The sequence below is a fragment of the Lepidothrix coronata genome, unplaced genomic scaffold (assembly GCF_001604755.1).
Source record: "Lepidothrix coronata isolate B3197 unplaced genomic scaffold, Lepidothrix_coronata-1.0 Scaffold12, whole genome shotgun sequence".
In the NCBI taxonomy this organism is placed as follows: domain Eukaryota; kingdom Metazoa; phylum Chordata; class Aves; order Passeriformes; family Pipridae; genus Lepidothrix; species Lepidothrix coronata.
In genome coordinates, this window is record NW_016690192.1 from 2,364,271 (window position 1) to 2,390,934 (window position 26,664).

The 26,664-nt window shown below is 40.5% G+C and overlaps 1 protein-coding gene across 1 annotated transcript in view; it reads left to right on the plus strand.

Annotated features, from left to right (window-relative positions):
• ZFYVE9 (zinc finger FYVE-type containing 9) overlaps nt 1–26,664 on the plus strand; it is a 56,952-nt gene that overhangs the window by 21,505 nt on the left and 8,783 nt on the right. The window contains 10 exon segments of the mRNA XM_017805558.1: nt 1–1,797; nt 6,624–6,723; nt 10,245–10,421; nt 10,727–10,896; nt 11,627–11,750; nt 13,464–13,586; nt 14,506–14,661; nt 21,355–21,579; nt 23,407–23,489; nt 24,231–24,335. The exon segment at nt 1–1,797 is cut by the window's left edge and continues 27 nt beyond it. Coding sequence (XP_017661047.1) covers nt 1–1,797; nt 6,624–6,723; nt 10,245–10,421; nt 10,727–10,896; nt 11,627–11,750; nt 13,464–13,586; nt 14,506–14,661; nt 21,355–21,579; nt 23,407–23,489; nt 24,231–24,335 — 3,060 coding nt within the window.

The following is a 26,664-nucleotide window of genomic DNA, read 5'->3' on the forward strand; positions in this document are numbered from 1 at the left end:
AGAAACAGTAATCGTGATGATCAGTCTCACACTGTGGAAACGGGGGAAAAAAAATGTGGGAATACAGCTTGCTTGCCAGAGGAGAAAAATGTGCTAGTGGTGGCAGTCATGCACAACTGTGACAGAACACTACAGAGTGGAGATTTGCTGGATTGTGAAAATTACAGCAGTGAGTCCCTAATGGACACTATTGGCTTTACACTGGATAATGAGAACCAAGAGAGTGACCAGTTGAGTGTTACTGTAAATGGATCCACGGAAAAGGATACAGATACTGAAAAGCAAGTAAACAGACCATGCACTGAAGATGACTCTGCAAGTCCTTTGGTTAATGCTTCATCTGAAAGCCTGAGCATCGCGTGCCCCTCCTCTCGATTAAAGGATGATTTTAATATGAGTAAGGATTCGCTGTTTTCAGAAGCTACAACTGCAGGGATCAATGCAGTGACTCTCTTACAGAGACCAGTTGATGGTACTGTTAAAATGCAAGAAAACTGTGTATCAGTTGAAAATTTTGCTAGTAAAGCCATTCCTCAGAGAACGGATCTAGAAGCTAAAAACTCTTCTCCTGGTTCCAGTAATGGAAGCTTAATTGTAGAACAGGAAACAACCCAGCAGTTACAGTCTCGCCTGTCTGGGCTCGCTGAAACCTGTCAGCCTAATGTGGCTGGAAGTGGCAATCACAAGGAATGTGTTGCAGAGCAGTTTGGCCCTGAGGATGTTGGTGCCTCTGAAAGCGAAGTCATTGAATGTGATAAAAACCTCGGCACAACGGAATTGCTCGGCACGGCAGAATGTTACCCTGAATCTCAGGAGATGACTAATTGGGAACTGACAAAGTTGAATGAGATGAACAATAAGCAAACTCTAGGAGAGAATGAAAGACTTTTGCAGACCAAACAGCCTGATGATGCATGTGGTAATAGCAAAGAAGGTGGAGATGGGGCGATGGAGGCAGGCATAGACTTAAAGGGGACTGGTATAGACGAGCTTGAAGGGCCCAGTCTCTCTGATGTGATGGCTACATCAGCAGCAAGCTCTCTGTCTAATGGTTGTGATTCCTATGGAATGCAGAACCCAGTTGTTGCTCATGTTCCAAAGACTTTACCCTCCAAGGAAGACTCGGTAACAGAGGAAAAGGAGATTGAGGAGAGCAAGTCAGAATGTTACACTAATGTTTATGAACAGAGGGGAAATGAGACCACAGAAGGGAGTGGTCTTATTTTAAACAGCACTGGTGACCACATAAAGAAAAATTATTTACATAATCTTTGCAGTCAGGTTTCATCCATGCAAGGGCAAACTTCACCAAAACCAGTGACTAATCTGCAATATATCAGTGTTCCTTTTGGTGGTGCAAGACCTAAACAGCCTACAAATCTGAAACTGCAGATTCCGAAGCCATTGTCGGACCACTTACAAAATGATCTTATTCCCCCAAATTGTGGAGGTAGTAGTAAAAACAAAAATGTCTTTGGTAAGACACAGTTAGGGGATACAGCAGACACGTTTCCTGGTGAAACATCTTCAAATGCCTCTGGTACTGGTACTAATGGGGAACATTTGGATGAGTATGAATCTGGAGTCTCTAATAGTTCGTGCCTTGCAGTAGCCCCAGATAGTCCAGATAATGATCTCAGAGCTGGTCAGTTTGGAGCTCCTGCCAGAAAGCCTTTTACGACTTTGGGTGAGGTGGCTCCAGTGTGGGTTCCAGATTCTCAAGCACCAAACTGTATGAAATGTGAGGCCAGATTTACATTCACCAAAAGAAGGCACCATTGCAGAGCTTGTGGGAAGGTAAGTTCAGATTTTGTGAGTAGCTCAAAACTGTTGTTTTTTTTTCTTGATACTGCACAACATCAGATCAGAGGGCTTTCTAAGCCACTGGCTATAGTTACTTGTGACATCTCTTCCTAAAAATCCATGTTTGAGTGAAGGGAAAAAAAGAGTTTCTAATCTCTGATCTATTTAGAGTTCTAATAAAGAATAACTGATTGTTATTAGCCTGTATGCGCAGTGTATTGGTTGCAATGATCATCATCATTGGGTTTATGTTGAACTCTTATAAAATGGCAAAGTGCAGGAAACTAGTTTACAGAAATTACTGCATCAATAACCCCATTAAAGACACTGAAACATCCTGCTTTGGACTGAAAGTGTGCTGTTGAATTGCAGGCATTCCTGCTGGAATGGCTGATCAACTTCGTTCTTTTCAGTCTTCTTTCCTAACTTTTCTCATATTGCTTACACTTCTTAAAATAATATTTACATGTTTTGAAACATACATTCACTCCTGAAAAAAAAACCCAGTAAATGATCTGTAACCAGATATGTGTGCACATGGTGAGAAATTTTGTAATTAAGACAACTAAAACATAATTTCTGTATCACCTTTTGTTGTGTAAGAAATATTTTAGTATCGAGGGGTTTTAAAACTTTTATCTGTGTGCCATCTATGTAAACACAAATTCTTATGTGATGAGTTTATGGTGAATGATTAACTTGTAAAGTATTTCCAAATATCTTTTTACTGAAATACATGTCAGTGGCATAAGTAAGAAGTTAGGGAAAAAATGATGATTCAAAAGCAGTAAACTAACACTCTCGTCAAGTAGGTATTAATTAGTATTTTAAAAAGAAATACTAAAACTAAGAACTAAAAACTAAGAACTAGAGTAAAGATAGCTTTGGTTCATTTGGTTCACTCAAAGGTTTCTGAAGTTGATTGAAAGACCTCCTGATTGCTCTGGGTGATAATTTTTGCTGCCAGAAGAGTGCAGGAAAGCAGAATGATGCGAATAAAGGACCTCAAAGAAGCACATCTATGAGGAAAGCTCAAATCCTCATGCCAGCTGTTTCTGGAAGCAGAAACCCCAGGCTTGCTCCTCTGTAATGGAATATGTATGTGTCCCTTCTGTCCCTGTGCAATCAAAATGCACAGCGTTCCATCCCTCACTGCAACACCAGCAGGTTTTCTTCAAATTTGATTTTGAGACATGCTGAACAGTCTTTTCCAGGACACTTTTAAAACCTAAGCAGACTTTCTTTATGCACTGGTCCAGGACTTCCAGGTGCTTCTGCCCATCCTGTTGCAGGTTGGTTGCAGTGAAGTCCTGATGTGGAGCCAGTCACCACAGGTGATCAATAAACATCATATAAAGCACATGTCTGCCTTTTGTGTAGAGGCCTCATTCTTCTTCTTGTTGCAGTTAAGGAGAATCTGTAAGGCAGAATGTCCATCATTTTAGCTTTGATATATTAACTTATACTGTCAGTTATTTAGGTCGTTCTTCTGGTTTTGTTTTTTTTGAGTTTAACAAATATCACTTCAATTTTCATTTACAGTAATGTTTTCTAATTATTTTTGTGTTTTAAACAAGTTCATTGCTTGGATTTAATTGCTTCTTTGTAATGACTGTAATGAAGCCCTGGATTGCACAAATGAATGTGCAGAAAATGAAAATATCTATAAAAAATAGATAAAAACTGCAATGTTAGAGCAGAGTGGGGTTTTTTTCTTTTTTTCTCTCTTTTTTTTTTTTTTACATTATTCTGACAAACCTTGAGAAGAACAACCAGTGTTGTTTTGGATTATATGTGGGGAATGGATAAAAGAAAAGGTCCCTCTGCTCTGTTTCTGAGCTGTGAAAAGTCACATAGTGCTATCAGTGTTAGAATAATCCTCAGAATGGATTGCTTTTAGAAGCCTTGGTTAGCTAATGTTTGTCTGGGCCAAATTTGCACAAGTGCAGCCAAAAGATGTGGCAGAAAGCACTGCTTAATAAATGCTGAGAATCAGTGTAAGTCAAATAATACTTAGCACTTACTGCAAATTGCTTCACATCCTTCATTCCTGTAAGGATTCTGGGCAGAGAGAGACCAAAGGCTTTGACAGGCAAGCACTGATGGATGTGGCTGCAGTGGCTGGAGAAATAAATACCTGTTCTCAAATGTCTGAATCTCCCCTAAGGAGCTGGGGAGGCATTGTCTTCAACTCTTCAATTATTTGTTTCTAGGAGAAGTCACAGGTCTCGATATTTTGAACACAAGCTTTAGCACAGCAGATTCTTTTTAAGCTTTCTCAGCATTGTGGCAAATCGCTATAGTAGGGGTGAATGTACCTGTTTCATCTGGGAATGAACATTGCATTTAAAAATAGTTGAGTGGCACCTGGGAAGTCTGTCTCGATTTTTAATTTCAGGATAATAATTGCAAAGTTAATGGAAGATATGAGCCTCATGGGATTGGTAGGAAGTAATACACTTACAGTAAATTTTGAATTAAGAACCTGAAGAATGTGTGTGAACACATTCATAAATGATACGTATTTATATATAACTTTATATACGAATTATATATATTTATGTACTTTATGTTGTCAGATGAAATTATAATCCTTGATAGGAAAACCAGAAAATTTGTATGCAATCTTTTTTACCGGCAACCAAAACTATATTTTTCCACTAAAATATAAAAAGACCCACCAATTCCCCTAGCAACTAATGCTTTAACAACTCCCAGTGAACCTGAAAACCCTAGTAACATCAAATTTTGCTTTGACACTGCTGTTATTTTTTTTATAGCATGATATACTGAGATAATGACTTGAGGATTATAATAACAAGTCTGACTTGTCAGTGGATTGTGTTCTCTGCATTACTGCTCTTAAAGGCTGATGAAGCCTTACAGAGGGTGTAGCTTTAGAGAGGGTGTCCTGTCACTGTTTCTATTTTTCTCTTTTAATGTTTAGATCATTGCATTTGGGAGCTTTGCTGAATGCACAACATGTTGTTTGATAAAGGGTCCTAAATTAGATATTAATTTGTGTCGGTCCTTCATTTATGGTTGAAGACATTGATTTTTCCATGTTCAATACTGAATGAACTTTTGACTGGAAGTTTTGCCGATGTCAAATGTCTCTAAAATATGCTGTGATGTTGTTATTAATATTCCCTAGAATGCTTGTCAATTGGGTTAAGGTGTAAATGCAGAAATCAGATTTTCAAAGTACATTTGCTTTTTTTTTAAAAAGGTTTTTACATATGTGAAGAGGTGGGTTTATTTTTGCATGGAAATGCCAGTGTATACTTACTCATATCTTGGTTTTGAAATGTTTCACTTGACATAAGTAGGAAACATTTAAATTGGTTGTAGTTAGACAGGGTGAGCTCCTTCTTCACATTGGATTTTCAGCGCTCATGGTGAGCTCAGAACTTAGATTTGCTTATTTTAAACATTTTCCACTAAAAGACTGCAAATAACAGGCTGCAAAGTAGTTGTAATTTGGTGTGATCTTTAACTTGTATGAAATTTAATTAGGCTTACACATATTTGTATATGAGAATTCTATGTAGTTTCTTGTCTGTATTACAGAAATAATGTTGCTGAAGTGATGGAGTAGTTTGATTTAGAAAGCATTACAGATCATAGTAATGCACAGTGGATTGCAGAGATAATACCCACCTATAATTAAAATTTGAAATTCTCTCTTGCTGTGTGAAATCATTTGTTAGGTAACTGCTTCTGTTTCTAGATTTGCTGGGTTTGTCACCACCTTTCTGCATGAAATGGATGTTCATCAGTATCTTCACGTCACCTGAACAATAACCCTGAGGAAATAGTTTCTTTTTAAATAAAGAAAATATTATTATTTCAAACAAATAAGAAATCATTAGGGCACCTGACTTGTCAGTTCTGCAGGATGATAAGAATGCAGTTGCTGCTGTAGGATTATCTCTGCATGCAAGTGTGTGTTTTGGTGCACGAGCCACGCTCATGTTTTGTGGTTTTGCTTGTCTGGAGGAAGCCTCAAGCCTGTTCCCTGCCCAAGACTGAGGAGTTATTAGAGCTGGTTTAGGTGAGAAGCACCAGCCCTGCACCTGCATCTCCACAGCATGTTGTCCTCCTGGAGCATCCACTGCCCCTTGAGCAGCCAGTGTGTCTAAAATGCAGTTCCTGACTTCTCTCCAGTGTTGTGAAGTTGTAGTGTTTGTAACCACGTCAATATGAGCTTTTTTTTTTAGATAAATGGAGTAAAATTTTCTTGCAATACTGTCATTCAGCTTTCTTAAATGTCTTGGTTTGTATGTTGAACACTTAAAACATTTTGATACTTCACTGTTCAAAGTCTCAACTGAGGAACAGCTTGTTATATATGAAGAGATAAAACAATTAGAGTTGCTAATAGAGATGAATTCTGCTGCAGCAAAGAAAAATGATCTGTTTGAATTAACCTGTGCCATAGCAGTCTTATATATGTGGAAAACTTGTGCATTGATGTATATTTGATTCTAGAAAGTACTCGTGCTCTATGACTGAAGTTAATTCTGTGAAGGACTGTAATGTAGGGGGTATTTTTTACCCATTGTCATTTACGCCAAACATTTTAAAAACACCCCAGTGCAGTCTCAGGACAACATGAATTTCTGTTTTCCACAAAATACTGCTGCATCAGGATTAGTGGCACAGGCACGTTGGCAAGTATTGGTCACTGTGGCTTTAGTGGGAAAATACCCATAATTTACCTCTATATTCTGCATATATTTGCAGATATTCTGTTGTCCAAATCCATCAGTTTCTCCCTGTTTTTGCACCACACTTCAGTTGTTTCCCCTTGGTTCCAGGTGTTTTGTGCCGCCTGCTGCAGCCTGAAGTGCAAACTGCTGTACATGGACCGAAAGGAAGCCAGAGTGTGTGTGATCTGCCACTCAGTGCTCATGAATGGTAAGTGGAAAGAGAATACCAGATGTGGCACTTCACTGGCTTTGTATGGAGCTGCAGTGATGCTATTTAAAAAAAAAAAAAATCAAAACACTTTATTTGTATGGGTAAGTATTCTCAAACATAAAGGCCCCTGGGAGACCAGCGGGGGATCCTTGTGGAGAGTGGAGATTTCTAAACTAAATATGGTTGACAAAAGGCAAAAACTGGTAAGGTTACAGTGAGTTTGAAAGCTTTTATTTGTGAATGTTCTACCAGGATTCTAAAAACTGTGATTTAGGGCTTTTTTTGTTTTGTTTTCTTAATTCAGAAGCCTACTCTGTGGCCTTTGCTGCCTGAGTAGATAACCTATTATACTTTGGTATGGAATGCCAAAGAGGAGAGTAATGCAGTTGTGCCTCTTCTAGATGATGCACTGTAGGAGATTGGGAAGGTAGTGTTTATCCACAAATTAATCCAACTCTTCTTTCTCCTTAACTGTGTGGTACTGGACTGGGAGGTCTGGTCTAAAAATGGGTCCACGGATGTGGACAACTGAGTTTGGATTGTTGCTTTGGGCACATTACTGGAGAGTCTGTCAAACCCAGGGTGGTGCTGTGGCTGAAAGCCTGGTGTGAGCATGGGACACAGGAGAGAGGTCACCAGTAGCTCTGAAGTTGACATGTAGAACAAACAAAAAGTTCTGTTACCTCTGCTTGGAGTAAGGAAAGACTCAGTTTGGTTTTAACCAAAGGGCTCTGGAATGTATTTTGTGTGTTGTCCTTTATTGTATTAACACCGTAGAGATGTGGTGTCAATATGGGCAAACACAGAGTGTTGTTCTCGCTGAGGCCTGTGAAAATTTCCAGACCTTCCTGTGCTGGCAGATACCTTTGGGTAGGTGGGTGATTATCTGTCCAGTTGACTTATGTCCATGACACTGAGACAGCTGCTGCTGGAAGAGTCAGCATTCAGTTTTTATGGTTTGAATTGAGAAGGCTGAAAAATTGGATGAGGTTGAGAGAGGACCCATGTGAGTGTTTAAATCATGAGATAACCTGTCTCCTCGTGAGAAATTCCAGGCACTTCATCTCGGGTTTATTAATGGGAAGGTGAATGGGTGGCTTGGTCTCAAGGTATAAATATATATTGGATAACTGAGACTTGCTGACAGAAGTTAATTCAGTGGTAGATGAAGGTCTGACAGGTGCACTCTAACATGTCATAGGTAGAATAAAATATCAGATAAATTCAGGCTCTAAATGCAAACTTTTAGCCATTAGGATAACAAACTATCCTGATAATTACTGAACAGTTTTCATGGAATCTCCTCTGCTGCAAATGATTAGTTAAACTTTGGAGACTTTTGTCAAAGATAGCTGCTGTAGTTTTAACCAAAAATTAGTTAGGAAAATTCTGGTTTGTGTCAGCATTCAGACAAGATAATTTTGACAGTATCTTTACTTATTACTGGATAGTGGATTATTTGGTCTGCAGCCTTCAGAAAGATCTGTTAATTTGTTGAACATCTAGACTAAAACACTAACCTTAGAAGCTCATAGCTTTATTTTTTCTCCAAAGAAGTTCAATGTTATGCAGGTTTGGTTGAAAGTAACTGAATGTTTCATCTTGAGATGAAAATCCAAAATTTGTAGACAGTTTCTGTTATTAAACAGGAATCATTTTTTAAAAAAAAAATCCAAAAATATTAAATGTTTCAAACATATTAAAAATTAATCAGTGTGCAGTGGTAGGTTTTAATTATTAATAATTCTTTACTGCAGGCCAAATATGTAAGATGACAGGGAATTGTAGGTTGTAATATCTAGAAATTAAAACTGAGTCCCAGTAATGACATTGAAGGGGTGCTAAAATGTTATGTTAATTTTTGAGCTGGAGAAATGAACACATTTCAAGGAGTACAAGAACAGGGAATTACAAATACACCTGGCAAAAGATGGATGCACACTGATGGCAGGGAGCAGTGACACCCCTGCCTGGGTCATTCCAGGGACTGCTGCCTGCCCGGCTGGGCTGGGCCCAGCTGCCTCTGTTCTGTCCCTGCTGCAGGGCTTGTGGGGATGCTCTGGGTTACTGATTAGTTAACCTGTAGCCTCATGGTCTCCAATCCCTCCTGCTCCGTGCAGTTTTTCTGTCAGTACAGGTTTTGGGGGTATTGCCCCACTCAGTGCAGCAGGTGAACATTAACGTTTGCCCAGTCTTGGAACCGGGGTGGGAATCGCCCTTTAAAAGCAATTCTTTGTTTCGTTTGGTTGCTCGGTACCTGGTTTGTGTTTCACTGGGTGTGGGGGGAGGGTTCCGTGTTTTCTGGCACTTTTCCATGGCCAGGCTGTGTTCCATCAGTTTCCAGTGCTATTGTTACTCTATTTTCAATTGGTACCTATGCTGACTTGGCACTTCGCTTGATTTAAAGAAGGCTTTAAAAAAGTTCTGTTACTATGCTATGACTTTTCTAATAAAACGGTCCTAGAGATGTAACTTTGTGCTCTTTTAACATTTTCTTCTTTCAGGACTTTTTTTCTAAATGACACAGAATTGCTGTTTAAAAATCGCTTCAGCTTAATTTGTTTTCTCAAATGGAATTTCAATACCATTGACAGGCATTTCACTCTTGGTTTTGCAGGTTGATGGGGGGAAGAAGGAGAATTTGTGTTCTGTTGGGTTCTGTTTGGGTTTTTTTGGTCTTTTTATTTTCACCTTGGTTTTCTAACAATTCATAGTCCAAGGAACCCAAAGATGTACATGCTCTGAGACCTTAGGTGGCACGATATTTATGCCTGACTCGAAGAATGTGTTCACTTATAACATACTAATATGGTTGAAGGTGCAGGCACATATCTGAATTTTCTGGTACCCTGCTACAAGCATTCCTTACAAGTGAAAAAAGAAGTAGTACTGTGGAGATACAGTCTGTCCCTGTTTTGGATATTTGGAGATTTCCCTGTGATGGATATTTTTAACAAAGAAGTTTATGTGTTATTCTTTGGTCAAATTAATTAAGGCTCAAGTCAAGCCTTCCAAATTAAGAGCATAAGGAGTTTTTTTACAGTTAAGGGTAAACTGTGCTGATGTGCCCTGTATAAAAAGAAATGCAAGGTGCTTTTTATCATGTACAAAAGATAGATGTGCTCAAGTGTTCTGTGGGTTATGAAACATTTGTGATAGGAATGTGTGTCTGTCCATGCAGTTTGATATACATATATATTTCTGTATACATTGAGTGTTTTCAGTAGAATCTTTGAAGAAGAAAGAAAATGGAGCATGAGGAACTAAGCACCACTCAAGTAAAAGTGTATTGTTATAATTTTCAGAAAATATTTCTCTATGAACTGATAGTTTTATTGCACAGGGGCAGTGCTGTTTCTCCTGATATGGTTTTTTTCCTCAGTTACAGTCTCCTGGGCTTTCACATGAAGGGAAGGTGGCAGGGTCCACACCGACTGCAGCTGGGAACTTAACCCAGTGTTTTGGAGTGCTGGACACCTTCCTCTGTGTTCACGGTTCCTGTTCTCTGTTTGCTTTAGCTCAAGCCTGGGAGAACATGATGAGTGCCTCAAGCCAGAGCCCTAACCCTAACAATCCTGCTGAATACTGTTCTACTATCCCTCCTTTGCAGCAGGCTCAGGCCTCGGGCGCCCTGAGCTCTCCGCCTCCCACTGTCATGGTACCTGTGGGAGTTCTAAAGCATCCTGGAGCAGAAGGTAAGAGGACTTTTTTTTATTTTCAGTTCACCTGTAGCAAGAGTTTGGAAAATATCTGCACTTCATCCATTCCAAATACTCTAGCTAATGGCAGTTGTGATATTCCTGCTGTCAGCAGAGACATCAGATCTTTAAGGGCAAGTAAATTGTTCTCAGCAGTTGTGTTTATACGTGGTGCTACCGTAGGGAATGCACTAGGTGATGTCTTAAGTCCCTTAAAGTCCACATTTCTATTTCTGTACTAAAATTTTCCAGCTAATGTTGCTGTGAGATCTTAAATCCCGTTTCTCTTACATTCTCCTCAGTGGCTCAGCCTAGAGAACAAAGGCGTGTTTGGTTTGCTGATGGGATATTACCCAATGGAGAAGTTGCTGATGCAGCAAAACTGACAGTGGCTGGGACAACTTCCACAGGAACCTTGGCAGTGTCACATGATCCGTCAAAGCCCATGGCCAACAACTCTTTATCAGCAGAAGTAAGAGAGCCTTACACTGTTCACCACTCAAAATACCTCCTTGCCTTGGCCATGAACAGTATATGAGCAAGGAAATCTGCTGAGGCTTGTCTTAGTTTGTTCTACTGCAAGTGTCCTCCTTATTTTAATGTTTGCAGAGTGCTTAAAAGACCGTGTATTTGGAACTGAAATGAGCTTTTATGGGGCAGAGCACTGACCAGTGTTTGTTGTCTGTGTGGCTTCCAAGTGTTTGGCTGTACAGCCTGTGTGTGAAGGACATTTGTGTGATACACGTTTTCAAAAAGGTGTGTCATGGTCAGTAAGGAGTTTGAAACAGTAAGATTGTCATAGCATGAATCAGAAGAACGCTCTGCTTGTCATAAAATGATGTATGCAGGCAAGTGCAGATATAGTGTAACAATGTGAAGTCCACCATACCACATGTGAGTGGAATTGAGACTCCACAAAAAATTCTGATAGGTACATACAGGTTTTGTGAAGAAATGGAGGTGTGTGGTGATAGAGAAGGGAGCTGCAGTCTCTGTCTAAGCAGACTTTTCAGTAGTAGTTCACATACAGGAGTCATCACACGATCATCTCTTGTTAAAGAGCCAAATTACTTGGTGTTGCTGGTTCTCCAGCAGACACAGACTCTTCACCTACATCTGTAGTAATCTAGTCAGCCAGCTCTTTCAGTTTTATCATTATTACTTTTGTAATGTTGTCCTTCCTTGTTGTTTCCTTCTTGTAGACTGATAATGCCTCTGTATTCTCGGGAAATATAACTCAGGTTGGCAGTCCTGTTGGCAGTGCAATGAATCTAATTCCTGAAGATGGGCTTCCTCCAATTCTCATCTCCACTGGAGTAAAAGGAGGTGAGGGTATCATTTGGCAGCTGGCTTTTATGCTTACTAGTTGCAATTAACCTAATGCTTACTGTGTTTGTTTTAAAAATAAGATGCTGGCAATAATGCTGAGTATTTGAGGAAATTCTCACTAAGTACTCCTGGGTAAATTTTGGGACACTCATTTGCATCATTGGTCCCTGTGAGCCTCTGGGAAGAGCCTCACCTTGCAGTGAAATTCCTGTAAGAAATAAAACACAAAGCAAAAAGAATTAACTTCAGTCCAGAAATATGTGCTAATTTCTTCACTAATCGGACTGTGGGGAATGTTTCACACAGAGATAGATTTTAATTAGTCCTATGAATATTCATGTTCCCTTCTCTGAAATGCTGTTGGAACATCAGCTCTGTCTGAGGCATCCCTGAGCACTGCATCAACAACACTATTGCACATCCTGGCCCACAGTGAAGCTTTTAGTCATTGTGATGTCCCCTCCCAGAATATCCAAATGGAGGAGGCTTAAGAAAATTAAAAACTAATTTTTAAAAGATGAAAAAAATGTGTATTTGTTTATCTGAAATTGCTTTCCACAGTCTGATTCATGACATCCTTTAGTACATTCCTGGAATTAACTTATTTTTTCATCTCTGGGGTTTTTTTATTCCTATTAAATATTTTGCTGACACTGTGCATTTCTAATGTTAAGCTGGAAGTAACCTTTTATTGCAGAATAGTGTCAGAACCAAAATGTGAGCAGCATTTAATTTCAAAACAATCTGTTCCTCCTGTGTTAGCTGTTCATATGGATGCCTGATTGTTCAGTCTCCTCCACAAAAAAATGACTGAAACTGCAATATGCTTTTCAGCTTTCATATAAATACCCTCACATAAATTGTATTTTGTATACTTAGTTGCTGTTGTTTCCTATGCTGTCACATGCTGAATTTTCTTAGCAGCATTTTACTTCCCATATTCTAATTCTATTAAAAATAAAAAAACAACTTTTCATATTGGAAAGCAAAATTACCTTTCTTTGTAGATAGTTTTAGCTGGGAAGGTTATACGTTTCTTTCAAAATCTGTTTTCATCAGTGCAGCTGTTTTTTGTTAAAGTTTAATGCTGAGTAGATTATAATCACAGGGATGAAAAATTCTAATTTGCTAATCATCTCAGTCTAATCATAGAGCACACTACAGACATCTTTGGAGTTTCACGTTGGGATCCATTTTACACTGGATTCAGACCTTCCATGATTACAAAAAATGCTGTTTCGTGTAGTGTTCCCCTCTTTGTTACCTTTGTCGTAGGTAATGCACAGAAAGTGTGAGCTACCTGACAAAGGAATAGACCATGTGTTGGTGTTTGTAGTCCAGGACTGATGCCCTTCTGCTATACTGTGCCATAAATAACAATTTTAACTTCTTTGTCATTTGGGATTTCAGTTGACACCGTGACACATTTCCCAATTTGATTTCAATTTTCTCCTTCAGTTGATACTGAAAAATAGTTGATTTGTGAAACAAACTGCACCTTTCTAAAGGGTGTATGGAGGTTGTTACATAAGTGCTATTAAAGTTTGAAAATACCAGCCTAGGAAACAATCAGTCAAGCCAGCAATACTTAAATAAGTGTTTATTTGAAAGGTCAAAAGACTAAAAAGCATCAGAATTGGGATTGTCTGATTATAATGTGGAGTCTGTACCAGTAAGTTAAGGATTTCATTGTGTGTTTTTCTTTCACAGACTATGCTGTAGAAGAGAGACCTTCTCAGATCTCTGTCATGCAGCAGCTGGAGGATGGTGGCCCTGACCCTCTAGTATTTGTTTTAAATGCTAATTTGCTGTCCATGGTAAAAATAGTAAATTGTAAGTTTTTATTATTAAATAAATTGTGGTCTACGGGAGGGGAAATGTTGTATATATTATTAGTAGGAACAGCAGCATTTTTGTTTGGTAGGATAGTCTCTGAAAATGTGTACACATTGACAAGTTTGTACTGAGCCATATGAAGTTAAATGACAAAAGGCTCTTTTCTGGTGATTTAGACATCAGTGCAGATAATTTTGTGTAGCAAATATAAACCAGACTAATAGAGCCTCCAGCTTTGGAGATCTGTCTCCTGTCCAGCTTGGTAGGGCAGGGTATTTTATAACTTAATAAATTAAGATGTTTACAAGCCTTTCAGCATCTCTTAGATCGCAGTACAGTGTTTTACATATGTATAAAAATGTAATACATAATAGAGGTTTTATTGAAATAACTTAATTCTCAGCAAATGAACTGTGAAGCTTAGAGCATGTGTCTTTACTGACATTCATGTGAAGCAGAACAGCACAGTGAGGTCTCATGAAAAGACCTGACATTCAGCTCTCCATCCTAAGAGAGATATCACTGTTGGAAGCCGGTGTAGCTGTCAGGATCATGGTATGCACAGCCAACAGCCTGGCCTCTTCCCAGGCCCCTTCATTCACACTTCAGTCCTGTCCTTTAATTTGAATACAGAAACTGCTAAAAGTCTGCTCTGTGCTGTTAATCCCAAGATCTCACAGGGAGCTGCAATGCTCTGGCTCTTCCTTATCTGTAAACTGGGAATTATGGAGCTGCCTTTGTTTTGGGCGTGCTTTTCTTGCACGGTAGCAGATTTAGGATGTAATTTTATCTGTGTGACCGATAACACAACAATACTTGCTGTAAAACTGCCTCTTGCAAGAGCTGTCTTCCTGCAGTGAAATTTGGGGCTGTGTTTTGAAATTCCACTCTCCTGAGCCCTGTTTTGTCTGTGCAGATGTGAACAGGAAGTGCTGGTGTTTCACTACCAAAGGCATGCACGCGGTGGGGCAGTCGGAGATCGTCATCCTCCTGCAGTGTTTGCCTGATGAGAAGTGTTTGCCCAAGGATATCTTCAACCACTTTGTGCAGCTTTACCGGGATGCCTTAGCAGGTAGAAGTGCTCGCTGTTACAAGATGGTTTGGATTGGGTCATACTGGCTCAGGTGCACTTCTGTCACAGCAAACGGCTGGTTTTGTATAGAAGGGTGTAAAAAGAGAATAAGGATTGAAGCTGATAGGGGGATGAGTTCTTATTGTTTGTCAGTACCCAGTGTTATCATCATCTCACCAAACAAAGGTATTGATGAGCTGCTGGGGAGCTGCTCCAAAGATCTTCCAGCCAGGAATAAAGTTTTGAGAATTCTCGTGGATACTGTGTTCAATATCCCCAGACTAGGTAGTTCAGAAGTTTGATTCCCACGGTACCTGTGTCTGTTGCCACATTATGGGGATACTATTTATATTATAAAGTAATACAAATATGTCTGTATATGTGTGCCTGGAATTGTAGGGCATTGTAGACATTATCCCTGAATTTTGAATTTTTGTACCTCAATTGCAAGGTTTTTATGTAAACCTTTGCACATTTTACATTTGCTAAGTAAATAGGCTTCCACTTCTAGCTGTTGTTAGACTTTAGAATTCAAAAATCATTGCATAAGGAAAAATGCAAGTGTTTGGTTCCACTGATTGGAAAATAAGCTAGTTTTCCAGAGATGAAATTGGATCACATTAAGGTTATGTGCTGAAAATACCTTTACAAAGGGTTCTGCTTATAATTTGCAATGCCTTTGGAGTGACTGAATCCAGTAGTTTAATAAAATAATTACAAAGATCTTTGTTTCCTAAAATGTCTTGATACAACAAAGGTCAGCTTGTTCAGAGAGGTTGCCAGGTTCAGAATGTATTATCACATGTGATAATGGATCTTGTGTACACTGCAAACAGCTACCTTTCCAAACCTCAATTCATTTGCAATTCTTTATCTTCTGATTATGTTATTCAGAGAGAGATAGATATGAAAAATTGCAAGCATGTGTATATAAATATATATATATATATATATGTATATTGCAGATAGAAATCCAGCTTGGTGTGTATATTGCTATGAAGTTCTGTATAATTACACTACAGAAATACATAATTTATAACTCCTACATAATGTATTTGGAATTCTTCTTTTAGTACTGTAGTGGTAGTAATTTGATATTCTACAATTCTACTGGTGCAAAGAGCTGCTTAGCACTTTACAATTCTTAATCAGAACACAAATGTCACTGTTTAAGAATTTCACTTTGTGTTTTCTTGTGGTAGGATTTGCTCTGTGTTGTATTTCAGACATGAAGTACAAGTAGACACCTTCAGTTGCAATAGAATTACCTCCAGGTTTTGTAGATCATGGCACCTGGGTGAGCTCCCATAGCACTTTGGAATGCTCTCCCAATATCGATCCTTTTTTCTTTCCAAGGCACAGATTGTTTGAGAGGGAGAAGTATATGTCAACATATTTGTAACTCTGGCTTTTTTTAACTTTATCCAGGCAGAGAGACAGGATGGGATGCTACAGGGTTTCAGTTTGCTCTCTGTAATCCCTTGGAAGTGTTTAGCAGTTTTCCTGCTGTTGTATATGGAGCTGTTAATTCCAGAGGTCCTGCACCTCTCCTAGGATGAGATGATGGACACTTAGAGCAAGTGAGAATTCCTATTAGAAGTTAGAGACTATTTAAAACTCTCTGCCTCACCTTTTCATTTTTCATTACATAATGGATTGGCTTACATTTGTCATGTCATCAGGAAACTTAAATTCTGTGGTGTTTTTTATTTGTTCCCTTTAGTAAAAATTTTCTTTTTAAAACATTTTCTTAAAAATAAAAAAAGGCTGCACCACCCTGAGCCTTCATTAGTTTTGTTATGGGAAGTCCCCAACATTAAGCTGTGCTCTGGGTGTAGGGCTTTCTAACTGTAGAACAGAGAGATTTTGAAGGAAAAATGGCATTTTTCACTATAGGTTGTGTGCATGTGAATTATAAGAAACTAAAGCTGTCAGTTAAGGCAAGTATTAGTTGCTGCTCACTTTTCATCACTTTAGTTTTCTTCTGGCCCCTCTGTCATCCAGCTCCCTGCTGTGTTGCTTCTCTTGTTTTGAAATTGGAAGCTAATGATTTCTGTTGTGGCTGTAGTAGTTGTACTGTTGTGGTAGTAATCCCATGATTATCCTTGTCTGTTGGCTATAAGCCTGACAGTGAATGGAAAAATGAGAACTTCTGTCCCTCTGAATGGGTACTTTGAGGCAGTTGGATGTGTTAATACAGCGCTGCCAGATCTGCCCCAGTGCATCAGCTCTTTGGTGGAATACAATCAATGCTACTGTTACTTCTGGAGTGAAAATGTAAATCTGGCAACTGCATGAAATGCCTTTGTGGTCACCCTGGGTTTGGGAATATTCTGTGTGAGGGTGGATCTATCCCAGACACAGTTTATGTATTTTTCACCCAGCCTGGTTTTAATTAAATATGGTGGTAACTAGTGCAGAGCAGAGCTATAAAAAGGCCCAAAAAGTAGATGTTCTGAACAGAGAAAAGGTTAACTGAGTGAGTAATACACCCCTGCTACTGTTATGTGAAAGGATGGATACAAAATCAAACATCAAATAAGGTGTGTGAGTCATGTTTGGAGGACTGCCACAGACTAGCCTGAAAAAGTTTTGGATACTGGCAGCAGCTACTCACTGATAGTAAGTGAAGCATTATGGCCTTTGCCAACAGGAGTAAGTTCTTTCCGAATTACTTGCTGATGTGTTTCAATACAAAGATGGTCAGCATGGTCAGAACTTTGAATGTGGAGTTTCACATGATTTTTTCTCAGTGCTGGCATCCACTACAGATGTGTTGTGCCGTCAAGGTACAGTCGCGGTCTTGCCTCTTCTGTGGCTCTTTGTGGCTCTTGGTGTGACAGGGACTAGGTTTGTGTTCCTTCTCCAAAGAAAATGTGCTCATTTGCTCTTGAAGAAAATCCATGTGGCAGGGTTGTTCAGGGTTGTTCAGATCCATACTGCTTTGGATCTCTTGCTGCAGAACTGAGATGCTTGGGGTTCTCAGGATGCCGGCACAGTGTTGGTACTTGGCAGTTCCTGGCTGTTCCTGGTGACAGTGGAATGAGGCTGGACAGATGTGAGCTGACTTCCCTAAGCCTTCCCTGAGACTGGATGCCAGTACCACCTTTGTGACCTGGCATTAACCAAGAGATAGAAGGATACATTACGAATTTAACCTTACTATTTTTGGTAAAAGCACCTACCTGGCTTTACCACATATTGAGGGCAATAAAAAAAATGCAGGATTCTTTTTTTTCCCTTCTACCTTTCCTGGTATAGACTATTTTATTTGAGTCCAGAAGGGATTGCCAAACAACTATGTAAAGTACATTGTCCATCAGAGGAAGATAACTAAATGAAGAATTCAAACCAGCATGGATCACAGTTGAAGGGAAATCACATCAGTGGAGAAAAGCACGTTTTTTTTAAAGGACTTTGTAGAGATGCTTAAGATTTAAAGTCAAGGATAACCCAGCATAACTGAGAAGAGAGTAAGTATTGACCTCCTGCAGAACTACTTTAGATGCATCATGCACACCTAAAGCACTTCCTAAATAATGTCAGTTGTCTGATGTCAAGTGCTGGAACTTAATAAAAGGAAAGGCACCTTTCTGCTCACTCTGAGATTACCTCTTTAGAAAGGAAGTTGTGATATTTTTTAAATTAAATTACATGCTTTTGAGAAGGATAGCTATTTTTGAAAGCTTTTTCTGACACCTACACTTTCTCTACAAGCTTCTGAAACACAGTTCTGTGCTTAAAATGTGTAATGGTGCAGTGGGTTGGGTTTGACAATGTAATAGCAGCTTCTCAGGGGGGCCTTAGCTTGGAACCACCTTCAGAGATGTGGCAGGAAAGGCTGACAAACCCTGGTCAGTGCAGAAATGTTTGTGGGGCCCAAAGAGGTTTTTTGACTTGGGTTTGCTGATTGAAAAGGGCACTAGAGAAGGGAAGTGTGTAGGAAAACACTTTGATTCTTCCCATGCTGTCCGCATCCAGGCTCTTGCATGCTCTTATAAATAACAAATTGCAGTACAACTACCTAATCCCAGTAATTTGACCTCTTAAAGCAGTGGTAACCTCTTGGCGCTTGCACTGTGCAAGCTACTCGTGTCAGAAGGAGTCATTTATAGTGCTGTGGCTTATGGAAGGAAAGGGCTGAACAGCTGAGTTGCAGATTCCACTCTAAGGGTTTTTTTCATGTTTCCGTTGGCTGAAAAATTCTTATTAAGGCATCCCAGGCGTGTGAGCTTTGGAGCTCCATCTCCTGAAACGGAAAAAATAAGGAGTCATCCCCTTCTGCTGCAGCACTTGGCACCAGTCTCGAGTGGAAATGTCTGATTGCTTTGTCATCGCAGTGGGCAGTGCCACATGTCTGGGATCTGCATGGGGCTGTACAGCTGCACTTTGCCTGGCCTCTTCCACACAGAAAAGGTGCAGAATCCCGTTCAGGTTGGCAGTTCACATCCCTCAGACACTTCAAGGGTAGAAAGGATTATTATGGTCATGTTGGTACTGAGAACCTCACCAAGGAATGTTACTATCAGGCCTGTAGCTTCTATTTGGGTAGGAACAGATGGGAAGGGGAAAAGGAAGTAAAAATGAAGAAGAGGCGATTAGTGAGGGTAGGTGGGAACTGCAAAAGCAAATGAGTGCCAGCAGCTATTTTAGATAAGTGCAAATCTTCTGTGAGCACCAGTGGATACATAGATTTGCACTAGCAGGATGCCCAAGGTGGTGCATTGGTGTATTCACTGAGCAGGCAACAGTGTCACAGCACCCCTGACAGATGTGTGTTTGGCATGGGCAGGATCAGTGACTCTCAGCAGCTGACAACACTGGATGTGGCTCTGTTAATCATGTTAGGTGGACCAGTAGCTACTTTTCATCAAGTATGCTCAGCTGAGCCACTCACTGTCTCAGTTGTAGCCACTCTGGGAGTTCTGGAGTTTGATCTGGGGTGATACTGTCAGCTCTGGGTTGTGTGGGTCTGTAAAACAGAGGTTGGCTTCCAGGACAGTGACAAGCTCTGAATGACCTGTACCCTGCTATGGGATGTCTGAGCTGCCAAAGCCCATCAACTTCTAGCAGAGAACTTGAGAACTTAGTTTGTGCAGCACTTTGTGGGTACAGGAAAAAAAGTCCACTAAGGTGCCTTCAAATTTGAATAATGAGGAAACCCCTGAGAATATTTGTTAGTTGGAGTATGAAAGGAGCCTTTTGTTCAGAGGCCTGGCAGTAGCTCTGTTTAAAGCTGGACAGCCCAAGGTCAGGTGAAGGAAGCAATACTCACTGGTGATTGTGCCAGGGGCATCTGGAGGGATGCAAAGTAGCGTGGCCACATCTCCAGAGGGGTGGCTGAAATAGCTGTGTTATTCTAACAGATTGTATTACTGAGGATTTGTTTGTGTGTGTGTCTCGTGTGTAAAAGGGAGAAAGGCTCCAGTTACTTTCCAGTGATTGTGCACACTGGAGACATGCACATCACTGCCTTGAGTTCAGATATACTCCATTATGAGGTGGTGGGGAAAGAGCAGAAAATCTGCTTAGCAGTCTGCAGGTGGGAAAGCCTGGGATTGCTGCAGGAGCCCAAGAGGTCTGCATGAGTACCTCAGTCCCGTGCAATTCCTCAGGAGTGGTGTGATCAAGCACATCGTGCTCTCTGAAATGACTCGTGTTTTTCTTTGAGAGCAAATCAGCACTATTAATATTCACATCTTCCTATGGAGAATTGTGATCAGCTGTTCTGTACATTATTTGCACGCTGTTGTTGTCATTTGATAAAAGGAATCACACCATGGTTCTTTGCTTCAACGTTAAATGCTGTGTTGGATGCTATAATAGCCTAATCAATATTCAGACTCAGTCAGCCATTCCAGTGTAAACATTTTTGGAAATTAAGAGCATCAAAGAGTAAAAATGTGAATAAAAATTAGTGGTGCTTCTCCCCTGTGTCTCTCAGTTGCATTTTACATTAAGTGTACTAATGAAATAAACACTCTTTTGTGTAATTCTTGAAATGACCCAGATCTCCAGTACGTGTCTGAGCAGGCACCCCAGTGGTTTGCCTACATGGAAGGACAACCGGTGGGCATTAATTGTTTGACCAGGTGCACAGCCCTCCTTAAATTGCAGCTGAATAGAAAAGTTTGGTTCAGTCAGCAGCAGCTTCTGCAGTGGAAACCCCTTAAGTATCTGAGAGATACTGAAAACAGGCTTTCTGTGGGTGTTTTTGTAGTGCCAGGGGAAGTTGCAGGAACCATTTCCTTGGCAGCAATACCGGCCTGAGCTATCCTGTGATACCCTGTGCTCTCCCTGGCACAGGTTGCCCAGAGAAGCTGTGGATGCCACATCCCTGGGAGTGTTCGAGGCCAGGTTGGATGGGGTTGGAGCAACCTGGTCTGGTGGAAGGTGCCCCTGCCAACGGCAGGGGCTTGGAATGAGATGAGCTTTAAGGTCCCTTCCAACCCAGGCCATTCTGTGATTCTATGAAACAGGCAGATCACAGGAAAGATTGAGGCAAATCCCTCCCTGCTCCCCAGGAGAGGTTGGATGTCTGTGTTGTTGTTTCAGGTGTAATTAGTACACAGAAGTGTTTCAGGAAGCAAAGTGAGTTTAATATGGATTTTTTGGTTTCCCTTCTGAAAAACTCCTGACATTCTTGATACAGGCTCTCAAACTAGTGAAGTAATGACCTTTTTGTTTCCATAGGTAACATTGTTGGCAACCTGGGACACTCTTTTTTCAGCCAGAGCTTCCTCGGAAGCAAAGAACACGGAGGCTTCTTGTACGTTGCAGCAACGTATCAGTCCCTGCAGGACCTGGTGCTCCCAACCCCACCGTACCTGTTTGGCATCCTCATCCAAAAATGGGAGACTCCCTGGGCTAAAGTGTTCCCCATCCGGCTGATGCTGAGACTCGGAGCCGAGTACAGGCGTAAGTACCAGGCACTGAGCTGCAGTAACTTCTGCAAGTTTGTCCACCGTGATGGGCCAAAAACTGGATGTCTTGCCCATCTGCAGTTTTAATTGGCACATGTCATAAATCTGAATTACCATGAAAATGATCTGTTGTTAATTTTCCCCAGAACATTTCAACAAAATAAGTTTTAGAATGTGCTTTATAGGGATTTGTATTTTTAACTTTTGAAGTTTAGGGAACAGTGTGAATTTTTCAGAAAACACCTACATTGCCAGAGAGCAAAAAGGAAATCCTAGAATTTGCTTTCTGAGGATGAAGACTGTAGGTTAAACTTGTCCAAGGAAACATTCATGTTAAAGATGTGTAGGGTTTTTTGTGTACCCATGAGGTTTTTTTAAGTAGTGCATTTATTCCCATCAATGTTTAGAAAAACAAAGAGAATGCTCATATTTTGGATGTGACATCTGCTTTTTAGCACAGAAAGAAATGTTTTCATAGTGACAAACAGAAGTACCTGCTCTGACACATTGTGAAGCCGGGCTTTGCATCGTTTCCATAGCTGTGGTTTGGATTTAGGCACATTCCCATGTGCTGGGGCAGTTGTGACTGCAGGTCACTTCCTCACTGGTCTTCCTGGAAGGTGCTGCGTTTGTGTCCCAGGTTTCCTGGGTTTCCTTCCATCCTGTTTTCTGGTGGAACTGTCAGATTTCAGCCATTTGTGCAGCCCTGCTGGCTCTGCAGCAGATCAGATGAGCTCAGGAGTCCCTCTGGGCTGCTGGATTTGCAGAAAACATCTGCTGAGCATCCGCAGATCAGCCGTACAGCTCGGGCTCAGGGAATTCGGGGCATCTGGGATGTAGCTGAGCTGCTGTTCACAGACACGGGAAATTCAGCCCTTGTCGGTGCCTCAGGGCATTGAGCACGAGTTGGTCGCTGTGTGGGGGCTGTGGTGCTTTCAGACACTTCACCGGTGTGCAGAGGCTGGAGCTGATTTCCATCAGGAAATCCTCACGATGTTAATTCAAACCTGCTGAGCACTTTGCAGCCTCTTCTGAGCACACTGGGAGCTGTGGAGATGTGTGGCATTTGGGGAAATCAGACTGACTGTTTGCCTGAGGATAGTTTAGGAACCTTCCTTCAAACATGTGTTTAGGAAGCCTTGGCACTGTGTATCACTGCATGAGTCATGATCCAAGCATTGTGATGGCTCCTGCTGCAACATAACATCAGGCAGCCAGATCCATACACTGCCCTCGGAATTGCATCACAGATGTTTTACAGGTATGGCCAAGCCAGCCAAGGAATGCAGGTATTTCACATTGCCGACATACCATAAATGGCCTTTTAATTGTTTTTGACATAGCCCTGTAGAGGTTGCAACCTTCTTATGAAATAATGAAAACAGCAAAGGAAATAATCTGGATTATCACTTGAACGTCACACCTGTCAGCTACAGAAGTGCAAGGCTTATGATGCTGTAGTGGAGAGCAGCAGGAGGGTTGTACAAAAAAAGGAAGAAGCCATTTCAAAGGAGTAGTCTCAGAAAAGCATTTAGAAAGGCCATCTTTGCCATCAGAGTCCAGATCACCAGATTCAGTCCTGCAGGGTGGCACTTGTCAGCTTTCCACATAATTATTCCTGTTTCTGGGGCCATGACACACATGGAAGATGCATTATAGCCTTAAATCCTTCTGTCCTTTTGCTTTTTAAACACTGGACTCTCCAGCCTCTTCTTTAGTTGCTGCTCCCCACGTTCAACTGAGGAGGTGGTATTTGAGTCTGGTTTGCAGGATCTTGGTATGTAAATTACAATCTGACCTGTTGTGTTTTGTTTTATTCCAGTTTATCCCTGCCCACTTTTTAGTGTCAGATTCCGTAAGCCTTTGTTTGGAGAGACTGGACACACGATCATGAACCTCCTTGCAGTAAGTGCTGCCGTGGAATTCACGTGTTCCGTCCGTGGGAGTTCCATCAGCATGGGGAGAACTGAACTCCTGCTGCACTTGGCATCAGATGCCAGGGGAGATAGTGGGGATTTGGATGAATTTACTTGCTGTGCTGATAGTGGGTGTGAGCTTTCATCAGCACAGTGAATTGTAACCAGGTACCCAAATCAACATCCTAAACCTGGCCACCAGAGGATGTTTGGATGTTGAAATAAGAGCATTATTTGCTCAGATTGCTTCCTCAGAAGTGCTGGGTCATCACAGTGTGCAGTCACAGCTCTCTGATTACACAGTGCTTCAACTGAAGGGAAGTTATTATCTCTTCCTACTTTGCAAATATTTTCAATATAGAAAATTCTCCTTGATGCATGACTTAAATCTCACTGCTGGAAAAACTAATATCTCCATCCAGTAATGTAACAGAACACAGAGTCAGGTTGTGTTATGTACAGTGATGATATTCAAGGCTGGAGAAAATTAATTTAGATGTAAGAAAATGAGTTAAATGACTTACACTGACTTACAGTCACGATTATGGTTTTCATTTGTGTACTGCAATTACACAGGTTACAGGCTGTGGTGTCCCTGTCCCTCCCTGCCTTTCAGTCACTGATTACAATTATTTGAATGAGTTAACTAATAGTCACCAGCATAGTTATGAAACCTCCAATGTTAATGATGATCATTGTGCCTAACTTAAAAACTTGTTTTAATTACCAGGACTTCAGAAATTACCAGTACACACTGCCTGTGGTCCAAGGTTTAGTGGTTGATATGGAAGTCAGAAAAACCAGCATCAAAATTCCTAGCAACAGATATAATGAGGTAATGCTTATAATTCATACATTTCTCTACAGTTTCTTTGTGGTTGGAGTACCTGGGATCTAAAGGAATTTTTATTTTATTCACCACCACTAGGGAAAACTGCCTCAAAAGCAAATAGTAAGTGCAGGATGCACAGAGCTTTTGGAAGTGAATGTGGGTGGCTGCACAGGAAGAACACAGTTCCATTCAGTATTAATTAAACTCTTGCACTTTTCCTTCAGGTTTTTGAACTGTTTTCATATAAAGTGTAATATGTTTGATTTGAGCAAATAGATTGATAAACTTTACACTCGAGGTAAACTAGGAAGAAAAAATGCATTAGCTTTTCTCATCTATGCTGTGTCTTCCCACTCAAAGCGTTTTGTAGTATTTGTTGGATTGCTGATTACTTAATGTAAAATTTCCCTCAACATCTAAATTTTATACTTGATTTCTGGTGTGAGAAAATCAATCAGCATCTGTAGGAGTTAGTGCTGCTGAGAAAGCTGGGGGAGGAGGTGTTTGAACAGTAATGAAAGAGAACAGTGGAGAAGGTGATTGATTTTGTGTTCTGTCTGAGAAGGGGGTAACTTGGTACTTTGAAACCAATCAGAGCTGGGGAGAGAGCAAACCTCCCAGGCAAATGGTATTTACAAGAGTTCTTGTAAGATCAGAGCAGAATTGCAGCTTTATCTCAAGAGGGAATTCGCCTGCAAGAAACATTTGAGTAAAATACGTGAGAATAAAGAAATTCATTGGGAAAAAAAGACAAAGTGTTCTTAGGTGAAGTTTGAAGAAGATGAAATTGATGAAGCCAGAAGATAAAGGGTCTGTTAAAAGGTGTTTTAATTTTTGATGCAGTTGTGAGAGAATGGAGGAGGTCAGGGAGGTTTGTGTGAATTCAGTCTGGATTGGCACAGCCTGCAGTTCAGTGCCAGCCCTGCCTGGCCTTGCAAGTTGTCAGCTCCACTTGTGTCACACACTGAGCAGGGCTGGGAGGGACTTTCTGGGTCAGGGGACCTAATAGCAAAACCTCTGCCTTGTGCTTGGGTTTTCTTTCCAGTGTCAAGCAAGGATTCAACTTTTTAAATTGAGAAAGTGCTATTTATTTAACATTATTGCTTGTGATCCAGTTGAAAGGTTGAATTAGTAGAAATTTTTCATCTGAGTTTAGTTTAAATTAAGATGAATTAACCACAAGACGTACTTTTTTTCCCACGTAAAGCAGTATTTAATTAGAAAAAACTGTCACTCAAACTATCTCAAAAGTTAAAAACTCATTTAAAATCTCATGCATGGATTAAATGTGGAGAATTCAGCATGTAATTAACAAATTACACATTAATATGTAGTTTTCTATAAATACTTATTTTTGTCTTCAAATTATTTAAATTTTCTACAACTTACAGTGATCCTTCGTTGCATGTTTAGTCCCTCAGCAAAGGTGACTGTCATTTCTTAATCGGTTGCCTTCTAATGAAGCACAGTTGCCATGTCCAGTTGTTGCTTGTGCTGAAGGCAACTGCTGAGCTCCACAAAGACGGCTGTTCTGGAGCTAAAATCTTCTTTCTGGAGCATGACATGATAGACTGGATAATGAAATACACTGTTGTCTGATGCAAAATCGTAATTAAGTTTCCTCCCCAAACATTACACCTGTGCACATTTGTCAGTAGTGAGCATCAGCTAATGTTCCTGACACTATAATTAAAGTTTTGTGTTGGACTGAGGGAGACAGATGTGTTGTGTGTAGCCTGAATGCTTATCAGCTCCAGGAAGGAGAGGGTGGGAGTTTGAGTGCTGCTCAGAGATGTCAAATAATTCCGCATTTTCCTTCTTGCCAGGGTTTTCAGTGTGGGGGAATTTGTGTAATTCAGTTTGACTTGTTTTCTTTTAAGCAAACGTGTCATTTTCGAGTTTGAAACAAATTCCAGAGCTAGATGACTCCCTCTGTTTTCTTTTGGATCAAAAATCACTTGCCTGCTTGAAGAAGTAGAGTGGAGAGAAGGAAAGGAACTATATAACGTACAAGAGTGTTTTGCCAAGGCGTGTAACTTGGTGTATGTCAGATGATAAGCAGCAAAACTGAAGGGCAGAGGCATCACAAATATTATTGGATGCTTTCTGGAGGCCTCCTTTGCAGAGAATTAAAATTCTTTCTGGATATCTATGATTTGGATCTTTTAGAAAAGTATTTTACCTGGAAACATTAATTCCAATTTCACCAGTTCATTCGGAGAGACACTGAAGCTTTGGTGTCTGGTCCTGGCAGAACAGGATGAAATGGCCCCAGTCTGAGTGCCCATGTGGCATTTATGATTTTATGTCCTAAGCATCTGGAGTTGTGTAA